Source organism: Arvicola amphibius, chromosome 11, assembly GCF_903992535.2.
Source record: "Arvicola amphibius chromosome 11, mArvAmp1.2, whole genome shotgun sequence".
In the NCBI taxonomy this organism is placed as follows: domain Eukaryota; kingdom Metazoa; phylum Chordata; class Mammalia; order Rodentia; family Cricetidae; genus Arvicola; species Arvicola amphibius.
In genome coordinates, this window is record NC_052057.2 from 111,963,481 (window position 1) to 111,986,450 (window position 22,970).

Sequence of the window (22,970 nt, forward strand, 5' to 3'; positions counted from 1 at the left end):
GATTAAGTGGCTTCTGGGATAAGCACTGTAGAGCTGGACCAACAAGTCTAGAAGCCTATAGAAAGGTATGGTTGGGTCTGGGTCAATTTAAAGGCTCTCGGGTTTTTCCTTCCAGTCTTTAGAAATATATAGAAATACTGTGCAACCATCTGTTAGGGTAACCATCTTAAACAGTATGGGTTTTGCTGTTTAAATGGGCTGACTCTTTTCCTTCAACGAACATCACAGCGCTGCTCTCTTTGCCCTTTTTTATATTATATTTTTGTGAAGTTCGTGATGGAACCATGGCCTCTTGTAAGTCCTTAGAAATAAAACCAGGCCTTGCCTCTTTTATTAAACCCACAAGAGCAGTTTTTCGGATGTATATTTTGTGTTTGATATTGAATTTCCCAGGGTTGACTTGAACTTTTGATTCGTTGGTGAAATATCGGCGATGTAACATTTTATGTTAAACTTTGTTTTTAAAAAATACAATTTACCTTCGACATTTTTAATATGATGTAAGTATGATGAGTTCTTGGGAGAACAGGATTTTTTTTTCCCTGAAAAACACCATATGAAGGTGATTGCCTCCGGTAATAAAGTGTTTTGTTTTTTTTTTTTTTACTTTCAAAGAGTGGAATGGATATCTAGTATGTTAATATGAACTACCTTGTGGCTAGTGCTTCAGTCTTCCGGTACAGTGAGCAACCCTAGACAGCTGAATTTCAGCACTCCTATTTCCCGAGTCAGAGGGAGGACTTGGCGCCAGAGCCCGGCTCCAGCCAGTTTCTCCCCCGGGCAGGTGTAGTCCAGGCGCTCCACCGGAGGAGGGGAAAGGGGCGGGTGTGGGGTTGAATAGGGACTTGGGACTCGGACCACCGGCTGGGCGGGGGCAGAACGACTAGGGTCCGGCCCGCCCCCGCCGCGCCATTGGCCGCATCTATATAGAAAAGGGCCGGCGACCGGGGGACACCCACAGTGTCACTGGGTAGAACTCGACCGCCGTCGGCGTGGTAGTTTAGGACCAGCAGGGAGAGCAGCGGGGGGTTCGAGCCCGCGCGGACTCTACGCGTCCCTCTGGGCATCTCTGAGTTAGCTTCCCATCCCTGCCTCAGGGTCGGGGGAAGCAGCGTGTCCCGTGGCGGGTAGCAGAGCGCGGGGTCGGTCTGGAGCGCCATGAGCAGCCCGGATGCGGGATACGCCAGTGACGACCAGAGCCAGCCCCGGAGCGCGCTGCCCGCGGTGATGGCAGGGTTGGGCCCCTGCCCCTGGTCCGAGTCCCTGAGCCCCCTCGGGGACGTAAAGGTGAAAGGCGAGGTGGTGGCGAGTAGCGGGGCGCCAGCCGGGACCTCGAGTCGAGCTAAGGCTGAGTCCCGGATCCGGCGGCCGATGAACGCTTTTATGGTGTGGGCTAAAGACGAGCGCAAGCGGCTGGCACAACAGAACCCGGATTTGCACAACGCGGAGCTGAGCAAGATGCTAGGTGAGTCCGGGGGACCCAGGCCACTCCGCACGCTCCAGCGAATCGCTGAGCCACTTCTAAAGCCTAAAGGTGGCCCCCTTCCCCCCGAGTCTTGCGCCCGACAAAACCGGTGTGCTATCGACTCTCCCTTCCTCCGGCTCCCTCTCTCACCAAAGCAGCATTTGGCTTTGGTTTTTGGAGGCCCACAAGCAAATACAAAGGTTTCTCAGAGCTTTTGAGCGGCCACCGGGACACCGCTGGCCCGACCCCTTCCCGGCCCAGAGGACTTTGCCAGTTTTTCGAATTAAGGGGAGATAAGTAAGGGAGGCAGGCTCCTCTAGAAGGCCTTTAAGGAGGCTCAAGACTTTCATCCTAATTCGATTCGGTTTCTCAACTAGTCGCCCAGTTGAAGGTTGCACGGGAGGGGGACCTGGGTGTGGGGGACTCAGTTGGGTAACTCCGCGGGCCTTTCCACCTCCCCTGCAGGCAAGTCCTGGAAGGCATTGACGTTGGCGGAGAAGCGGCCCTTCGTGGAGGAGGCCGAGCGGCTGCGCGTGCAGCACATGCAGGATCACCCCAACTACAAGTACCGGCCGCGGCGGCGCAAGCAGGTGAAGCGCATGAAGCGGGTGGAGGGAGGCTTCCTGCACGCTCTGGCGGAGCCCCAGGCCGGCGCGCTGGGCCCGGAGGGCGGTCGCGTAGCCATGGACGGACTGGGCTTGCCTTTCCCGGAGCCCGGGTTCGCGGCCGGCCCGCAGCTGCTGCCCCCGCATATGGGTGCCCACTACCGCGATTGTCAGGGCCTGGGCGCCCCTGCGCTCGACGGCTACCCTCTGCCCACTCCGGACACATCCCCGCTGGATGGCGTGGAGCAGGACCCGGCCTTCTTCGCTGCACCGCTGCCGGGAGAGTGCCCGGGGGCCAGCGCCTACACTTACGCACAGGTCTCGGACTACACGGTGCCCGCCGAGCCTCCCGCGGGCCCCATGCGAGTGGGACCAGACCCCTCGGGTCCTGCGATGCCGGGGATCCTGGCGCCCCCCAGCGCTCTGCACCTGTACTACGGCGCCATGGGCTCCCCCGCCGCAAGCGCCGGGCGCGGTTTCCATCCGCAGCCCCAGCAGCCGCTGCAACCGCACGCACCGCCGCAGCCGCCGCCTCCGCAGCAGCAGCAGCACCCGGCGCATGGCCCGGGGCAGCCTTCGCCCCCTCCCGAGGCTCTGCCCTGCCGGGAGGGCACGGACCCCAGCCAGTCCACCGAGCTCCTAGGGGAGGTGGACCGCACGGAATTCGAACAGTATCTACACTTTGTGTATAAGCCCGAGATGGGTCTTCCCTACCAGGGACATGACTGCGGTGTGAACCTCTCAGACAGCCACGGAGCCATTTCTTCCGTGGTGTCCGACGCTAGCTCAGCGGTCTACTACTGCAACTATCCTGACATTTGACGGTTGCCGACCCGACCTGCGGGCCAGAAGCAGTGTTACACACTTCCTGGAAGCGAGCGCTAAGGAAATCCTTAGCGTCAAGCTGTTTTGTTTTTAAGTTGTCTTGGCGTATAATTTATGGTAATTTATTTTGTCTGCCACTTGAACAGTTTAGGGGCTATATGAGATTTTTGTTTAAAATGTATTGAGGGACTTCTTCCCCCTACACCACTGGTTCAGTTTCAACCAGTTTTTAATATCTCACCAACTTATTCCATTTCTCGAAAGTGTTTTGATCCGAAGAAATTTTGTCCTTCGTGTTTTTTTCAATCTTAAAAAAAATAAAATCTGGAATCTTTTTAAAATCAGTCTCTATCACATTGGTTTTGTCTGAAGGCAATTTAAAGATACCGTAAATATCACACAATTAGAAGTGTATTGCTGATTGTAAAAGTTTCATTTCTTACAATGGTACACCTAAATACTTTCAAGAAACCCTAAATATACAGTTAGGATGTTCAGATGTAATGGTATTGTTCAGCTAAGAAAAATTTCCCACAGCCTGAACTTGCTTTGTACACTCCAAATGACATTGGTTTCTAAAAATAATGTTGTAAATGTTTATAATTCTGTAAACTTTAATAAGAGATTGTCCAAAAAAAATTCTGGTTTTTTTTTTTTTCAGTCCTAACCTTGACCTGCCTAAAGGGGCTTTTCAGATATGTGTGTTTGCCGCTTGTCTTTTCTTTCAAAAGTCTTGATCCCTCATCCCACGAAATTTGCCTTTAATCCCCACATTTTTAGGGTCACGGGAACTAATCAAAATAAAATTTGTTTTGTGATGGTTAGTGAGCTTCAGTATATAATTTCAGCAGTGTATTTTACTATCGCTAACACATGTGAATGGTTGCATTTCAATATTTTGCAAGTTTCAAACCCAGGAGCCTCAGTGGGGTGTGTGTGTGTGTGTGTGTGTGTGTGTGTGTGTGTGTGGTGTGTTTTACACAAGTGAAGAACTGAGCCAGGTCCAGCCTGTGTCCTTCACACCCCACGGTGAAGAACGAGGTACAAGGCTTCAGCCTTAGCTTCTGTAAACCTGCGCTGGCTGCTGCAGTTCAGACCATGGGAACTGATGGCTTGTCGTGGGCATTTCCTGTGCCAGGTGTTTCCTCAATGTCGTCCTGCAGCTTGTGCCTGAGCAAGCCTTCCAGTTGGGCACTGTTTTCCAAGTGAAAACAAAACAAAAAGCCTGCCACATTTGCAAAGTCGATCTCCTCTCCACCCAAACATGCTAGGGACTGAAGCCATGGCTTCTGGCAAAGCAGGTAAAAGCAGCCACCACAGAGCTGCCACCCAGCCCCATTACTGGCTCTCAATATAGAATCCCTTTGTGTAGGGGTAGAGGTGTGTTGTCGTACCAAGGAACATTCCGCATCAGAGGTGGGCACTGGGACTCACGTTCTGCTCAGCGTGTATTCATATGGTGAAGAACTCTAAGATGATGCATTGACTGGATTCTATTGGAAATGGTAATGTGCATTTTTAAAATGGGGTTCCTGAATGCTAGTTGGCAAAGATTGAGCCTATTTTGTTGGACATACCAGAAGTGACTATAATCATTTAAAAATTCCTATTTAGAAATTTAAAGTTCACCTCAGGGTGGTTATCTAACCTATTTTTTTTTTTTTTCTGTCTTCCTCGCAGTCCCTGCCATTCGGCATGGAAACCAGAGTCTTGTACATGTTAGGCAAGTGCCCTACAACCAAGCTGCATTTCCTGGGCTGATCTGTGGCCATCCCCACCCCCACCCCCAGACAGGGTCTTACTAAGCAGCTCTGGCTGACCTGGAACTCACTGTTGTAGACTAGACTGGCTTCAAACTCATGGAGATCCTTTTGCCTCTGCCTCTGCCTCCGCCTCTGCCTCCTAAGTGTTGTGACTAAAGGCACGTGCGCTATGCCTGGCTTCCAGGCTAATTCTTATTCAGGGCTCTCCCTTATCCTCTCTTGGTTCTTTCTCTGATCCCAGAGAGGTTGCTCTGCTCCCAGCCTGAATTCATTTTCAGGGATTTCTCAGTTCTCTGTAGACTGCGCAGTAAGCAGAGGGGTTACCCAGGCTCACTTTCAAGGCTACATGGCCAGGTCAGATTTCTCTTTTAGTTCCTGTGTCCAAAGAAACGCTGCTGAAAGCTTGTCTGCTATCTTAACAAAATAACGAAGGTAAGGAGGAGAAAGGGGAAGGGAGAAAGGGAGATAGAGTGCTTAGGGCAAAGTCCAAAATCTGAGTAAGTTACCTTTTTAACTATTTCTAAGATACAAGTGGGAAGACAAGACAGCTAAAATTATTAAACAGTATTATCTGGATGGAGGTCCCTTCATCCCCATAGACAACTCTGGTGGGCAGAGACTTCAGGCCAATTCCTTTTCTTTCCTCAAGCACTCAGGTAAAGGGAACGAAGCTTCTACTAAGGATTGCTTTGCCATTTGACAGTCGTCTCCGGGCAGCTTTTCTGCTGAGTCCCCAGCAGCCTTAGGCATTTGCATATTTGGATTCGCCTTAAGATGATTGGCTGAAAGAATCGGGAATTCCTCCCTGGTAACAGGCACTCGAGCACCCTGAGTGCTTAGGTATAATTCTGGCAGCCAGTGGCTCTTCACTACCATCCAAGGGTTACAGAAGCTTCGGTGTTGATCAGGAAACAGCCTCCAAAACAAATGGCAGGCTTCGTATATGTGAACTTGAAGAACTGTTTCTATGAGGCGTTCTTTCTTTTGACATGATTCAAGGAAAGAGAAATGAATATTATCCTCTTGTGTTTAAAAGGAACCTACGGGACAGATGCAGATGGGAACTTTTCTTGGTGATGCTGTGGTGATGATTGTTAAATTCCAAGCTTGGTCCCAAATGCGTGGGCATGTGTGCCCGTGCCTCATTCCTTTCCACACTTTATTGGAGTGGGATTTGCTGGTCTAACTCACTGAAAGTGAATGTATAGTAGTTCTGGGACTGACATGTGGGAGGGCTTTTTAGATTTTGTGTCTTGTGTCCCTGGAATTCCTGGACAATTGTGTGGAAAGCCTAGTTACCTCTGAACTACCACGGGACCACAAAGAGACAGAGAAGATCAGCCTTGGGGCTTCTTTAGCTCACTCCCACCTGACTGGAATTGAAGGGACTGAATTAGCGAATGCCCAGAATAAGGGAGCTGTAGTTCGGTGTCGGAGTACAGTGCTTGCCTAGCGTTCACCAAGACAGATTTGAGTCACAGAGTCCAGGCTAGCTACAAATGGGATTTTTTTGTTTTTGTTTTTGAGAGGCAGCTGTAATCAGCAACAGACTTCTGAAATGCCTGTTGCTCTTAAGTCTTTGCTTTTAATTAAAGGAATATAGGCCTTGGTGGCAAAATCAGGAAAAGGTTTTGGAGCTCTCCGAAGACATCATTATTAAAACGAAGGATGGTGTCTTAGTCAGGATCACTATTGCTCTGATGAGACACCATGGCAAAAAGCAAGTTGGGGAGGAAAGGGTTTATTTGGCTCACATTTTCACAGCACTGTTCGTCATCAAAGGAAGTCAGGGCAGGAACTCAAACAGGGCAGGAACCTGAAGGCAGGAGTTGATGCAGAGGCCATGGAGGGAAGCTGCTTACTGTCTTGCATCCCATTGTCTTGTTCAATCTGCTTTCTAATAGGATGGGGTGACCCCACCCACAATGGGCTGGGCCCTCCCACACCAATGACAAGTTTTAAAAATGATCTAGTGGCTTGCCTATGTTTTGCTCTTATGGGTACATTGTCTCAGTTGATGCTCTCTCCTCTCTGGTAGCTTTAGTTTGTGCTAAGTTGACATCAAACTAGCCAGCACCAATAGGGTGTAAAATGTGGGGGAAAAAGTTGAGACTTGACTCAGACATTATCACATTTGTAGGTTGCTACACTCAGATGAAGGGATCCAGGTGCTGAACAGGTGCTTTTTCTGTTCATGATTTACTCCAGTCCCAGCTAACCATTTCTAATGAAAAAAGTATATAAAATTTATCTCATCTTTTTACTGTTTATCTTTGAAATAAATCCATTATAGGCAAACTGATTTTTCCTCATCTCTGGTTTCTAAGTCCTTTGCCAGTGTCCGGAGGTGAGAATCCAATCTCTTCCTGGCCCGATATATCCAGACTTCAGCTATGGCATCTGCACACCTCTGAAAACAGTAACGAGAAAGTTGTTTTCCTGTGAGGCCATAGAGTAAGCTCTTTAAAGCTACCAGGTGCTAAACCTGCAGTCAGTTTGTAAATTGTACAAGGGGATAAGAGATGGTATCACAGTGAGGTCATTTCACTGTGCCAGCAACACCCATGGAGTTTTTAAAAATTATTTATTTATTTATTATATATACAATATTCTGTCTACATGTATGCCTGCAGGCTAGAATAGGGCACCAGACCTCATTACAGATGGTTGTGAGCCACCATGTGGTTGCTGGGAATTGAACTCAGGACCTTTGGAAGAGCAGGCAATGCTCTTAACCACTGAGCCATCTCTCCAGCCCCTCCCCAGAGCTTTTAAGTTTGCGGTGGGCCCTGGTAAGGAAAAGCAGACATGCAAGGAAAGGCTTTCAGGAAAGTGGAACAGAGTGCTAGGAAACAAATATATTTACATAATCTTAAATTTTTATATGTTTCATTTTGTTTTAAATACTCAGAACTGTGTCTGTCACAGACAATATCTGTCAGGTTCAACACCCCCCCACACACACATACACACACACATACACACACATACACACACATACACACACACATACACACACACACACCTTGTTCCTCTGATTTGTTTCGACAGGGTGAGGTATTTCCAACCATTATTTCAGCACAAATTTATTCTTCCTGCTTACAAGGTGCTTCCCTCTGGGTCCAAAAGATTCCTCTGAAGAAAAATGGTTTCAGTGTCCTGGCTTGGAGGAGGTTGAAGGATGGGCTCAAGCCCGTGACCCACTCTGTATTTCATTAGATCTCTGCCCTGAGGTCTAGCTTTGTTTCCTCCGTTTTCACTATAATGCCTTTTTCTTGCTCTTCTAAATAAGAAGGTTGCCTTGTGCCTTCTTTCTGAATAACCAAGCAGGTTTTGAATTCAAACTGCATGGTGTCCCACACATAAACTCAGAATTCCCACTGCTGACCCTTCTAACTTCGTCAAGAATATTAAAAAATGATCATGTCCAAGTGTTTGGTATGTGGCAGGTGCAAACACAATGTTGTGATTAATGGTGCTCTTTACTGTATAAAGTACCTAGCAGCTCCGAGCAAAAACAATTTGATTGAATACAAGAATAAAAACTTATGCTTGGGCCATAAAAATGGTTCAATAAGTAATAGTTCTGATGCTGACAACCTGAGCTCAATATCTGCAGCCCATGAGGTGGAAGGAAAGAACTAACTCCTGCAAGTTGTTCCTATAGACACTTTGTGGCTGGCACACACACACACACACACACACATGCACACATGCACACATGCACACATGCACACACACATAAACATTTGCATGTACACATGCACAGAAGGGGGAAGGAGAGAATAATTGCAAGAACAAAACAAAATTCAATTATTCTTGCTTAAGAAGCTACCTTTGGAGGTTTTATTTCTACTTTAACGGATGCCTTTTTAAATATTTGGCTTAAATGATTTCAGAAAGATTATTCACCAAATCGATGCCACTGAAGATGAGGGTCTGCATGAGGATCTGTGGAAAGCAAGTCAGGAAGGCCGTGAGGTCCTTGTTACTCAGCTGTCTTATGAAAAGCTGAAGAAACCGAGAGAAAAGCATTTGGAGATGTAATTTCCCTCTCTGTTGGCAGTTAAAACACACCGACTACTTGTTAGAGGGGTAGAAGGAATTGTGGCATGCGCACCTGTCACATTCCTCTGGCTGTAGGGAGAAATGAGGCAGGACACGCTCAGCAGGTAGGTGCCAGATTCATGAATGTGTGTGCCGCCCCCCCCCCACACACACCAGGTGCCAGAGGCTTACACACCAGAATGTAAAACTAAAAATATTTGGATTACAATATAGAGTTCTAGAATATAAAAATGTAGGGTTTGGTGACAATAAAGAGATTGTGGGATTTCTGTACTTTATAGAGTAATTAAAAATTCAAATGATGGACATGCTTGCAAAAAAAAAAAAAAAAAAAACCACACAAGTAACTGTTAGATCAGGCTGGGCGCCAGAGAATTCTCTCTCTGGAGGAGTCCTACAATGTCACAATTAATACTTTCAGTACTTAGGGTTTTTTTCCCTGCTAGACACTACGTATATCATTCTGCTCATCTGGTTATTTAGTAATCTAATTTAAGTTTGTTGGTTGTAATTACTTCCTGCTGTGATAACTAAGCATTCCCTATCCACCTCCGTTCTGTAAATATGATTACATGTATCTCCATGTCCGTCCAAATTTCCGTGGATTGCCATTCCCCTTACTATCTTCCCATCCCTTTTGCTCCTTAAGGTCTTGGCGCCCTACTGGGGCGGGGGAGGGGGGAAGCTAGGGTGACGCCCTTCTCCCCAAGCGGCTTTACTGCGAAGTCGGATTTTACAGAATATTTTTTTTTCTGGAAGGGCTATGTACAGCACGCGGAATACTGATTTATCATTTTAATAACAACGCATTTACTTTTTACAGCATTTCTCAGAAAATCAAGAGTCTAAATTGTAGCTTCTTCGCTCACTGTCCTTACACTCTAGTAGGAACGGTATTTGCTCAAAGCGATACCCAAAGAAAGAAATACAGTCACGTGGAAAGGACAAAACAGGGACTCACCGGTGGCTGCCTCGGCCCCTTTCTACGCTTCCTGTGGACTGGGGCCCAGTGCAGGCTGTCACAGCACACCCCAGAGGTGCCCGCTCCCCTCTCCTGGAGTTCACACTCAGGCAGCAAACATTTAAACAAATCTCTGGAATGACATTAACTGTGGGGCACAGGCAGGGAGTGTGAGAGGAGGGGGAGGACACCCTGATCGCGCGCTCCGGATATTTCTTGCTTGCCTTTTCCGCGCGGTTCCTGGCGGCCTTCTGAGTCAGGAGAACTTGGCCCATCCAGAATTGCGTTTGCACCAGTTCGGAAACCTGCCTGCTGAAGGGAGACTTCCGAAGGTCCCCTTACATAACCAAGTGATTTTTCTGACACTGGAGGAAATCTTTTGATCTCTCTCTCTCTCTCTCTCTCTCTCTCTCTCTCTCTCTCTCTCTCTCTCTCTCTCTCTCTCTCTCTGTCTCTCTCCCTCCCTCCCTCCCTCCCTCCCTCCACCTCCCCTCTCCCTCTGTGTGAAGGGAGATGACCTGCTTTGTGTATGTAGCCCAGGCTGACCCTGTCCCTGTGCTCACGACTTGCCTGGTTTAGGCTCCCCAGTGTGGGTTTACAAGAACGCACCAACAAGCTTAATCTCATTGCGTTATTTTCTATTCAATGCCTCTGTAGTGAACTCAGTAGGTGGCCGGTTTAGGTGAGAACCGAGTGACTCTCTGGGAGTCACCTGACTCATTCATTCTCTTTGTCGTGAGTGAATGGGTGTGTTGCGTCGCAAAGATCAGGGTGCAGAGGGATTTTGAACCGCGGTAGCGGCGATCGGGTGCTGCGCAGTCAAGGCCTGGCGTAGTTCTGCCCTTGGACTATGTCAGGGAGCCGCCTTACGAACCCGAAGATGAACGAACTGTACAGCAGAGACTAGATGCTCAGGTTTCCAGTCGAGAAGCGACTCGGGCTTACATCCCTGGGCTTCAAGGTTTCAGAGTCGCCAAGATGCGGCTAAAGCCAAGCAGTCTGGCAGAGACACACAAAGCCTCGTCAATGACCTGGAACCGTGGGATTATGTAGGAGAGATTGTGAGCCGTCCTAAAGTCTCCACTAGTGGGAACTCATCTGTGAGGGGGGAGATTGATTAAGTTTAGTTGTGGGGGCAGGAGAGGAAATTAGAACTTTCGGGACCAAATTATCAACTCTCATTAAGGACAGACAGGTGTTGATGGTCTCGAAAAAGGTTTTAGGGCACCTTTTTAATGAGGTGGGGTTCTCCAAAGAAAACGAAATGGCCTCAGCCATGAGGTCTCTGATGTGGCTCTGTGGTGGTAGTGGTGATTGTTATCTTACACTATATCTGTCTTCATTTGTGTTATGATGTGTGGCAGACGCTTCTCTGAGATGCCTGCTCCCTCCTGCTGGAACAAGACTCAGTGCCCAGGAAGGCAGGCATATTGGCAGGGGGCTGCTTCGCAGACGCAGAGAGAGGCATACTTGGAGGGAGATGAGTGGGGCTGTATCAGCAACTAAGGACTCGCTTCCCAGTCACCAGGACCTGTGACCCTCAGCGGTTTAGGCAAGCCCTTGCTGAGCAGGACTCCCCGACTCCCACCTACACCCCCCCTTCGACGCTGCTACAAACAGCCAGGGGCTGAACACACCGGTCTAAGCTGGTACCCTCTGCTAGCTCTAGAACACACACCCACGACCTTTTATGCAGCTAGCTCCGGGGTACACGATGAACTGGTACCAAAAGTCCGATTGATTTTCAGGACCATATCTCCTACCACCTTCCAGTGCCCAGGACCTGTATAAGGTGCGGTGGGTTTGCCCACTGTGGCTGTGGCTTCTGAATGATGTCACAGAACCACCATCATCATAATTACCATCAGCTCAGCATAGCGGCTGCAGCTCAGCATAGCGGCTGCAGCTCAGCATAGCGGCTGCAGCGGCAGCACAAGCATGCCCGCTCTGGGCCAGACATGACCCCCACCCAAGAGTTTTCCTGTTGGGATGGTGGAGCTGGGAGAAGCTCCTAGGGACAACTCTGGTACTACTTGCCTCCATTTTCTCAGTTTAGTCATCTGAGTCCCACTGCTCATTTACTGTGCATTAATTATTGCTACTGTCGGCATATGGAGAGCATCGATCTGTCTCAGGGGAACCATCCAATAAGGACAATGTTTGACACTGTTAATATCACCAAGGAGGCCCTGCTCAAGTACATATGTGGACTCTATTTCTTTCTTTCTTTCTTTTTTTTGGTTTTCAGTCAGTCTATGCGGCCTAGGAGCAACTCTGCAGGAGGACTTTTCCAGGACCTCAGGGAGAGCGGAGTGACGGTCTACACCTGTGTGAAGTGCCATGCACAGTCGGAAGGGCTGTCAGCTGTGGTGGTTGTTTTCAGGAAGTCCCTGCTCCAGGTGGAACAGGAAAGCAATGAGGAACAATGCCAGGCTGTCAGGCAGAAGGCCTCTTCTATTTTTTTCTAGCTGAGGTCATTTCCTAGAAAGTTTAGGCAACACCCTCCTAGCAACTTTTGTTTTGCACCTTACAGGCTACCCGTTAGAGCCAGGCAGGGTGGCACATCTATGATCCCAGCACTTCAGAGGCTCGGGAAAGAGGGCTGCCGGTGGACTTCCAGTCTGGGCTGCAAGTGAAGCTCTGTTTTAAAACAAACAAAACAAGACAAAACAATTAAACAAAGGGGAAAAAAAAGAAAGCAAATAAAACTAAAACTAACCAACCCATCATTCAAGAGCCCCAGGATGTTATTGACTGGAAATGCAAGTCCTCAAGGACACCTTTTCTTTTTTAAAGTTTAAAGTAAATTGGTTCTTTTTGTTTTCTTTCATTCTTCTGTTGGCCTATCACATGCTAGGTCTGTATTCTTTTTTGTTTTGTTTTGTATTTTTTTTTTTTTTGAGACAAGGTTTCTCGTGGCTGTCCTGGAACTCGCTTTGTAGACCAGGCTGGCCTCGAACTCACTGAGATCCGACTGCTTCTGCCTCCTGAGTGCTGGGATTAAAGGTGTGTGCCACCACTGCCTGTCCTAGGTCTATAGTCTACGTGCAAACTATATCTCCAATCCTAAAATGGTAGCATTAGTTCAAATCTTCCTACTAATCAAACAGTTCACAATTTTTTCTGCTTACAATGCTACTTCATATTTCATATGCTCTTGGATGTCTTCAGGCCAAAACTCAGCTATGGGTTTGAAAAGATGTGGGTGCTTCCCCCATATCCGTGTTGGTAAATAAATTCCTACATTGGCTTTTCCTAAAGAGTACTTATGGCCAAATGCAATACTTTAACACACACCTAATGAGCATTAAGAACTGGGGACAAACCGGGCAATAGTGGCACACTCCTGTAATTCCAGCACTTGGGAGGCAGAGGCAGGTAGATCTCTGAGTTCAAGGCCAGCTTGATCTACAGTATGAGTTCCCAGATAGTCCGGGTATACAGAAAAACCTGTCTTGAAAAAACAATACAAACAAACGAACAAACAAAAAGAATCTGGAAGCAGACCGCCCCATGTTGCCCAGATGGGATCTGATGGTGGCATTTTCTGGCGTCTTCCCCCATCTGTGTGCCTTCCATGAGGCTTTCTGTTGGGCATCCCGCCTTGAGATTAGTGAACACCAGTTTTCTAAATTATACCTGCAAGCGGAACTGTTATCAAGTGGAAGGATGGGCATGTGACCAAATTCAGGCCCGAAGTAGGAGCATGACTGGAAGATCCCTGGGCATATGGTGTGATGAGCTATGGTTGCTGCAATGTTTTGTTTACTAGAGGAGAACTGTAGGACTCTGAGGAAATCAGAAGCTAGAAAGCTTCTAATTCAGTGGGAGAGAGGACAGGGACATGAGAATCTAGGAGGCTCATGGGAGATGAACCCTAACTCTGAGTGCTTCGGTTCTGTGAGCAACTTCAGCTAGCTCATTTATGGTTGACCATCCCTCTTTCCTCCTGGTGTGGTGCACAGGTCTGTAATCCTAGTAATCGGGAAATCCTATTATTTCCAGGGTCCAGGTCAGCATGGTCTACCAATGAGACTCTTGCAAAACTACTAGCAGCAGCTACACCAGCACCAGAAAAACCTAGGAGTTGGTCTTCTCTTTGAAAGAAAAGGATTCATAACACGGGACCAGGAGATAGGCATGCTGGGGATACGTGGTGGTACTCACTGCTCTGGAAATGCCTGTATGAGATAACATGAACCAGTAAGCAGCATTTTCGCTGTCTGAGACACTGGTCGAAATGCTGTGTTGGATTCTGCTATAGACCAACCGGTGTGTTTCAAATTGGAACAGGTACACAGATGTCCCAGAGAGCTTGCTGAAGTGCCCATTCTGACTGAGTTAATTACACTCTTCCAATAAACCCCCAGGAGTGGCCAGAGGGATGTGAGGCCTGAGAACTGTGACCCACACTGACTTTTTAGGGACTGCTCTTCACTGAAACATGCACAGAACAGAGCACACACTGGACTCACTACAGAAAAGCCATTGAAATAGACAGTGTTGGGTGATTTCTCCGTTATCGGCCTTGTCTTTCTGGATTTGTCATTGCAATGGTCTGTGGGCGTCCTTTTCTCCGAAGCCAGTCCCTCTTTTCTTCACTCTTGCCTTTGCCTGCACTCCACCCTCCAGCCCCCTCACTCCTCCCACCTCACCCACCTGCTTTCCCACCTCCACACCCTGTCTCACTGTGTAGTTTAGCTTAGGCAGGACCGCATCTTGTTATGTGGTCCAGGTTAACATCTCCAGCGTGTCTCTGAGTGCCAGGATTGTAGGCAGGCGCCACCACACTGAACCTCTCTAAAGTCCCAGGGAACTGGGAGGATACCTCAACATAGTATGGTAAGGAGTGGAGTCCCATTCCCCACCCCATGGAGTGTTTGCACCAACCTCTCCATCAACTGCATTCTTGTTTAATGTTACAAGAATTTCCTTCTTGTTTGCTTGTCTCTCTCTCTCACTAGATTAGAGCCAAGCTCTTGCTGTAACAGTTTACCAGAATTAGATACAGAGTTTCACTACCTTCTATAAGCTAGTGCTTCTCAAAGGAGGATGCACAGTGTAATCAATGAAAAAAGCTGTTCTGTTGTTTTGTTTTTCTTTCTTTTCAGGTCTCTGGGGGATTGGAAAGCCACATAGGAACATACTTTATTTTATAAGCTTCCTAAGTATATGTGATATAAGAGTTTAATTACAATGTCCCTACACAGGAGATGGTACTCATCTCTGAGGCTCAGTACCAGGTGTGGGATACCCTCCCTTTCCATGTTTGTCAGGGCTGTGCAGAACCAACCAACCAATCAAACAGCAAACACTCCTGGTTGCGAACAAGAACTTGATAAAAATCCTATTGCTGAAGACACCACACAATCTGGAAATAGAGAAATCAAGTTGGAACTAACGGGGAAGCTGGCTAATACTCCCTGCTTGCTAGGTATCATAGTACCAAAGGTGCCATGCAGACTGGTGTGTGTGTGTGTGTGTGTGTGTGTGTGTATGTATATGTGTGTGAGTGTGTGTCTGTGTGAGTGTGTGTGTGTGAGTGTGTGTGTGAGTGTGTGTGTGTTAGTGTGTGTGTGTGTGTGATCAACAGTCTTATCCAACTATGAAACCTGTGAATTGCAATAATGACCACTGCTGTAGGATACACCCACACAATAGTGGTTCGATTGTGATGAGAAGGTGACCAACTGTTTTCTGATTGGTTTTAAGGCTTGCACCAGAGGCGGAAACGTATGCTGGTACTGTGAATATGGCCAAGAACCCATGAGTGGAGAGCACACCACAATGATGAATCTACTACTTACTACTTTGCTAAATGGACGTAGCATTAAACTAAGATCTAAATCCATGTGTCTGTACCCGTGAATTGGTGCAGCTGTAGGGCCTCTTCCCCCCCCCCCCCCTGCAGTGGATGGATTAATGAAGAAACTCACAACCGGTCACAGTGCAGAGAATAAATGACTAAGGAGTGCTCTGCCACACAGGGGACATCTAAGCCACAGCCCCACCCCAACGCTGGGGGGGGGGGGGGCGGAGAAAGATTGTAAGAGCCAAAGGTCATGGAAGATCAGAGCACGAGAGTGTTTTGTGAACTCACAACAGCTGTGTTGTCTGCACACAATCAAACCAGGGTATTCAGGCTGGAGCAGCGAGGGGTCCATGAGCCCCACTCATTACTGAGGCAGTTCATGACTTCTCGAGGAGGGAGAGTCAGTTTTATTTAATGGCGTGGCTCCCGTAGAATTATGTACCAATGTACGACCCCCCCCCCCCCCCCCCCGCACACACACAGGAAGAGTGTAAGAGCAACACAATTGGAGTTGATGGGTTATTTAAAAAAGAAAAAGAGGTGAGGGATGGCTCAGCGGCTAAGAGCACTTGTTGCTCAAGAGGAAGACCTGGGCTTCTCTTTAATTTGGGCTTTCTCCCAAATGCTGTCTATAATTCCAGTTCTGGCCTCTTCTGACCTCTTGGGCACGAGGCATACATGCAAGAAAGGCATGCTGTGACAAGAAAATCCACTCAGATGCTCGCAGGTGGGAAAGAGTGGTAATTCCTAGGAACATGCGAAGCTCTCGCGCCTCGTGGACACCTGGGCATGGATTCCTGCAGGTTAGGATAAAAGGGGGCCATGGGAAAGCTTGTCAGGGGCGGCTCCAGACCAAGCAGGAAGGGTCTTATCAACTTCCGCAGCTGATGGCCGACTTGCAGATGAGCGGTATTAGCAATGCGTTGTTTCAGGGGATTTCCTGCTAGAACTCATTGTACCTGAAGACTAGGAACCAGGTTTTATAAATCATGAAAAGGCCTTTCCTTATAATCAGCTCACTAATGATTCCTTGAGGCAAAGTCCCAGTCACTGGCCTCGGTGTTCTCTTTAGCAAGTTAAAGGCCCCTGGCTCAGGCCTGCCCCTCCCCCAAGTCTAAAACCTTTATTCTTCTCGGGGCTCTTTATCCGAGGAGCACGGGACAACACCCTGAGTCAAAAGGCTCACTCTCTGAACTGCCGCACACCGAAAGTGCTGAAGGTGGGCTGGCTTTCCCAGAATTATCCTGAAGTCTGTGAGGGAGCTGGACAGGGAAGAATGCACGCTGGAGTCTCTCAGAATCCTCCTCTAGAGGCCCAGCAAGATGTGTCCTCTACTCTGAGAGAGACAGCGCTACCCTGCTAAAGATCTGAGAGACCCTCCCTGAGTACAAGACACTCAGATTCTCTGAGCTGCCCGACTTGGAGTAACTGGAGCGCCCGGAGGCTTTCCTCCTCCCAAGTGGGTCCCGGGTTCCCAGGCCACCTTTAGGAATGGTAAAAGGGAGGCATGCTTCTTTTCCTGCCGCAGCGAGGTGGTAGTGGCTATGGAATTGTGGACCCAAGTCTGAGGATCGTCGGGGCTCTGCCAGGGGTGGGGCCTAACGTGCAAGTATTTATAGCCAAGCCTACACGCCCTCTGTTACTCACAAGGGTTGGCCCGGCTTGAAAGCATGAACAATCTCTTCCGGGCACTCCCTGTGGCCACTTCCTTCAGATCGCAGGGCCCCCTCCTCTGGCTGACCTGTGGGGTCAGCATCCTTTCTAGCTGACCCAGCCCTCTTTCTCCCTAAGACCGGAGGCTCTGTTTAGCATGAGGGGCTGGCTTCTGTAGAAGTGTTTCCCGGTGTATCCCCTCAACCCTTCTTAGCTTGGTCCTAGGATATTGCAGTTTTGAAAGCAAAAAGATTAGTGTGATTTGTGAGCTGTGGAGGAAACCTTCTGAAACCCCAAAAATAGAGAGACAGAGATCTTTGGGTGCCATAAGGAGTGCACCAAGTGCCTCCTGGGGCAGGGATGGGGGAGTGGGGGTGGGGTGGGGATTAGGTAAGCAGCATCTTTGAGCAGGCCATGGGCTCTGAAGGCCATGGTTCTGGGCTCACATTCCAGAGAGATCACTAGGGTGACTGTCTTGGGCCAGGAACATCAGTCTTTAGAAAGCAGGCAATAGCTCCAGGTAGAGCAGCTGTAGGGATGAGCATTGTCTGCACAGTGTCTGGGCCACAGTATCAGAAGGTCTGTGTGTCTATGTTCTTGGACTTGATATTCCCATAGGGAGGAGTTACACATATTCCCATAGGGAGGGGGAGGGGAGGGCACAATACAACATGGTTGTTGCTTCTCCCAGCAGGCCTTGTCCCCAAGCAAGCAACAGGAACCTCTAGAGTAGCTGATCAGTTACTGAACAACTAGTAGATGTGAACGGGTTTTATTTTAACTTCTCTTTCTTAAACCTCTCAGACTAGAGATCATGGAGAGATTTTATATATATTCACAAAATCTGACGATTTTGAAAGGCAGAATTCCAAGAATCAACTTAGAGAGAACTATCAGTCCTGTTTGAAATCGTATCCCTTCTGTCTACTCCTGCGTGGCTTAAGCAGGGACCCTATTTTCTAGTCACAGGTGACAGGCAGCTGTGCCTGTCCTGCCCTCCATGGTTGTTTGTAAGTTGTTGGGTGTTGGAGGAGTTCGGGAAGGATAAGTAAGGGGTGCACATGTGACTTTGACTAGACTTCTGTCTGATGCTGCTACACAGATCATTCTGATTACTATGGCAGAGTTGCTGGGCCACAGTATAGTTTGTTGCAATGTGAGATGGACTGTAGTTGCCTTCGTCCCAATCTGGACTGTGCAGCTACAGCCTCTGTGTTGAAGCCCTCTCACTGAGAAGAAAGCTTTCTCCTGGCTCATCAGGCAGAGAGCCAAAGCCTGGCCACTTAACTTGGTGTCCTGGTGACCCCAGGGAAGCCAATATCTGGAGGCAGAGAGATTACACCTGAAGGCTCCTTCCCACTCACTTTCGAATTTTTTTTGCCATTTTTCTTCTTTAAGACTTTTTTTGATGTGTGTGAATGTTTTGCCTATATCTCTGTATGTACAGAAGTTGCCAGCAGATGCAGAGAGAACAGAATGGACATGTTGTACTGAGAAAAAGTACCAGGCAACATGACAAAACATAAATAAAAATATGGGTTAATTTAAGTGTAAGAGTTAGCTAGTAATAAGCCTGAGCTATTGACTGAGCATTTATAATTAATATTCAGCCTCTGAGTCAGTTATCTGGGACTGAGCAGTTGGGACAGGAAACATTCATTTACAACAATTGTCTAATTTTGTTCCTATCACAGAGGCGAGCAAGAACAGGGTACAGCTTAACAACTTGGGACTCCACTTGACTTGGGTAATCCACACACCCCTCTTTCCAACAATGAACTTCACAGCCAGAGATCCTTTCCTGAAGGTACTGTGCACACACACCCTTCTCTGAACAACACACTCAACAACCTATTAGCGACTTAGGATTCCCCACTGGCATAGAGCTGCAAGCATAGTCCTCTCACAAGGAAGTGACTCCTCATTAGGACCATGAAACTTGGCGAATTTCTATTGAAACATATTCCCAATACATGTGGCAATAAGCTGACATGGCCTAGACTGAATTTGGGAGAAGAACAGTAGGGAAAGTGATGTCCTTAAAGTGCCCTTTTAGGGAGAATCCCTTATACACCATTTTATGCCTATGCAAAATTGGGCATGCATGTAACATCAAGTGTATTGTGGGAAGAGATATGAAGAAATGATGATATGATTTCATCTTTCCATCAAAGTAAAGAACTACCCCTGCATGCCCCTTAGCAGACAAACTTCTTCTGTTGGATCCCATAAAAGAAAGATCCAAGTATCCTTACTCATGTGGCTTACTGTCACCTTATGCAATTTGTTTATTTCTAATTTCTAGTATTGCTTTGCTTTTGAGTAGTGTCCTGGCTACTTAGCAAATCTATGCTTTTTTAAAGAAATATTTATTTATTTATTTATTTATTTATTATGTATACAATATTTTGTCTGTGTGTGTGTCTGTAGGCCCAAAGAGGGCATCAGACCCCATTATAGATAGTTGTGAGCCACCATGTGGTTGCTGGGAATTGAACTCAGGACTTTTGGAAGAGCAGGAAATGCTCTGAACCTCTGAGCCATCTCTCCAGCCCCAACTCTATGCTTTTTTTTTGTTATGTTTTGAATAAGATATCTAGACCTGAACCTGGAAACGCCTGGCCTAGACAGCAGCCCGGACTACTGGCAACACTACTATCATATGATCCCAATTAGTCTTCCTTTCTAATAATTTTTTTCTGGTCCGGCACTTGCTCTGCAGACCAGGCTGATCTCTAACTCACAGAGATCCACCTGCCTCTGCGTCCTGAGTGCTGGGATTCAAGGTGAAACTATGGTGCATGGCTCCCTTTCCTGTAATTCTTCATACCCAGAGAACAATTTCCTCCATATCGATCTTTTCAAAATCATTTTGATCATTTTAGTTCTTTTATATTACATACAAATTTTAAGATTGGTTTGTCAAATTTCCAACAACTATTATTGAGATTAATTTTTTTTCAAGTTTGTTAATAAGTTGATTAGTATGCAAAAATTTATCCACATTAAAGTTTGGTGAAGTATTTTAAGAGTTAAGTTTTGGTTTTTATTTGTGTGTGTCTATCTGCCTCTGTGTGTGTGTGTGTGTGTATAACTGCACTGTGTGCAGTTATGCTTGAAGATCAGAAGAGGACATCAGATCCCCTGTAGCTAGAACTGAACTGTGGTCTGCTGTAGCAGCAGCAAGCATTCTTTTTTATTTATTTATGTGTTTTATTTATTCTTGGTATCTTTCACAGCCTGCCTCCCAATCGCACCCATCTCCCACCCCATCCCAAAATTAAAAAAAAATAATATTTAGGAGAAAAAGAGGAAGAGAGAAAGGTAGAAGGAGAAAATCCTGTCATAGAAGCTGCAGTATGATATACTGAGTCATGTGGTAAACCCCTTTATCCACATAGTTTTGCATGCAGGAATTTATTAAAAAGAGTCATTGGTCTGGTTTGAGGTCTGGGTAGTTTCGGAGTTGATCAGTCCACCAGCCTTCCTGCTTCTCATCTTCAACACCAGGGTAGGCTCTCTAGTACTGCCCTGGCTAGTTCACTCCTTGCAGAATGAGCAAAGGGTGGGTGGGGCCAGTTCTCCTGCTTTCACATCCTCACGGTCAGTTCCTCCACTCCTACACCTTCAGCGACAGCTCTACTGTGCTGTCCAAGTGAGCTTTAGGGGCCACTCTCCCAGTGCTATAGCTGATGAGGGGCAAGGACAGTTCTGCTTTTATGACATCAGGACCAGCTCTCCCACCTGCCTCAGGCGCTGGGGATGCATCTCTCCTCCTTATGCTGCCTCAAGATGAGTAAGGGGACAACTCTCCAGCAGCAAACATTCTGAACCACTGACCTGTCTCACCAGCTCCCAGTTTGATGAGCTTTGACAGCCATACACACATACACTGCCATCAGATATCAACATGTCTATCAATCCAAATAACTCTTTTGTCCCTTTATTGTCAATACCTGTGTCGGTCCATGCAGCCATTGATCTGGCTGTAGAATTTGTAGTTTTTCTACTGTTTTTTGTTTGTTTATGGAATAACATTAAATTTGTTCTTTTTTTAAAATATTTATTTATTATGTATACAATATTCTGTCTGTATGTATGCCTGCAAGCCAGAAGAGGCCACCAGACCCCATTACAGATGGTTGTGAGCCACCATGTGGTTGTTGGGAATTGAACTCAGGACCTTTGGAAGAGCAGGCAGTGCTCTTAACCTCTGAGCCATCTCTCCAGCCCCTAAATTTGTTCTTTTATGTGCAATTTCTTTTGCTCAGTCTAATGTTCTCAAGGCTCAACAACATTGTTGATTGAATGTATTAGTTATTTCTGCTGCTTTGCTAAGCAATAGTCTTGAGTATAGTTATACAACAATTTATTCATTCATCAGACGATGAACATTATAGCTCGCAGATCGAAGTAGTTTGAAGAAATGTGTTATAAACATCCTGGAAAAAGTCACCATGTAGACATATGGCTTTATCTATCTAGGTAAGTAATAGTGGGGAATTGAATGAATCATATGTAAATATGCATTTAATATATTGAGAAACCACCAAACTAACCTTTTGAGTATCTGTGCAACACCCATTAAGAGAGATATGCCCAGTTGTTTCTCATTCTCATCAACAGCTGTTGCACACTGGCTGATTTTGTGTGTCAACATGACACAAACTAGAGCCATCAGAGAGGAAGGAGCCTCAGTTGAGGAAATGCCTCTGGCTCTAAGGCATTTTCTCTATTAGTGATCAGTGGGGGAAGGCCCAGTCTCTTGTGTGTGGTGTCATCCCTGGGTTAGTGGTCCTGGATTCTAGAAAAAAACAGGCTGAGCAAACCAGGAGAACCAAGCCAGTAGGCAGCACCCTTCCATGGCCTCTGAATCAGCTCCTGACTCTAGATTCTTGCCCCGTTTGAGTTCCTGTCCTGACCTTCTTTGGGGTTGAATAGAAATGTGGAAGTGTAAGCCAAATAAACCCTTTTCTCCCCAACTTGTTTTTGACCATGCTGTCTCTTCACAGCAGTAGAAACCCTAACTAGTACATAGGGTTTCAACTGCTGTAAGGAGATACCATGACCACGGAAACTCTTATAAAGAAAACATTTCATTGTGATGGCTGTCTTAGAGCTTCACAAGTTCAGTCTATAATCATCATGGTGGGGAGCACGAGAGCATGCAGGCTACATGAGTTCAGGAACTACACATTGAGTGAAATATGTAACTCGATTTGAAAAGAGAACTCTAATAACATTGATGTTTCTAACAATAAAATATGTCTATTTAGGGTTTCTTTGACTTCTCTTACCAATGTTTTGTATGTTTCACTAAATATTTCATGTGCTTTTTCTTATTAGACTTAGCTCCAAAAATGGGTTCTCATGCTATTACAAATTATGTTTTAAGTTCTAATTGTTTGGAAATGCATTTGTTTTTAAAAATGATCTCTTGACTTTGACAGTTCACTTATTCTAGTACTTTGATGTAGACTACTAAAGATTTTCTTTGTAGACAGTTATGTTATTATCTTAGTCCCTGTTGTATTGCTGTGAAGAGACGCCACGGCTATGACAACTCTTACAGAAGAAACCATTTAACTGGGGGTGGCTTTCATTCAGAGGTCCAGTCCCTTATGGCAGCATGCATAATGACGTGATGCTGGAAAGGTAGCTGAGAGCTCTATGTCTAGATGGGAAGGCAGCAGGAAGAGACCAAGACAGTGGCCCTGGCTTAGACCCTTGAAACCTCAAAGCCTGCCCCCAGTGACCCACTTCCTCCAACAAGGCCACACCTCCTACTAGTGCCAATCCCTGCTGTTCAAGAATTCAA

General features: G+C 46.8%; 1 protein-coding gene across 1 annotated transcript; it reads left to right on the plus strand.

The window, feature by feature from the left end:
* The first annotated feature begins 900 nt into the window (after positions 1 to 900).
* Positions 901 to 3,479, plus strand: Sox17 (SRY-box transcription factor 17). Its single transcript, XM_038348118.1, has 2 exons — positions 901 to 1,465; positions 1,931 to 3,479. Exons 1-2 carry the CDS (start codon positions 1,159 to 1,161, stop codon positions 2,890 to 2,892), a joined length of 1,269 nt encoding a protein of 422 aa, XP_038204046.1. The 5' UTR covers positions 901 to 1,158; the 3' UTR covers positions 2,893 to 3,479.
* Positions 3,480 to 22,970: the final 19,491 nt, after the last annotated feature.

Bases quoted from the DNA above. Each gene is read 5' to 3' on its own strand.
- Sox17 (XM_038348118.1), top strand. From the start codon at position 1,159: ATGAGCAGCCCGGATGCGGGATACGCCAGTGACGACCAGAGCCAGCCC. The intron at 1,466-1,930 runs GTGAGTCCGGGG...CCTCCCCTGCAG, and splicing joins GGAGCTGAGCAAGATGCTAG to GCAAGTCCTGGAAGGCATTG.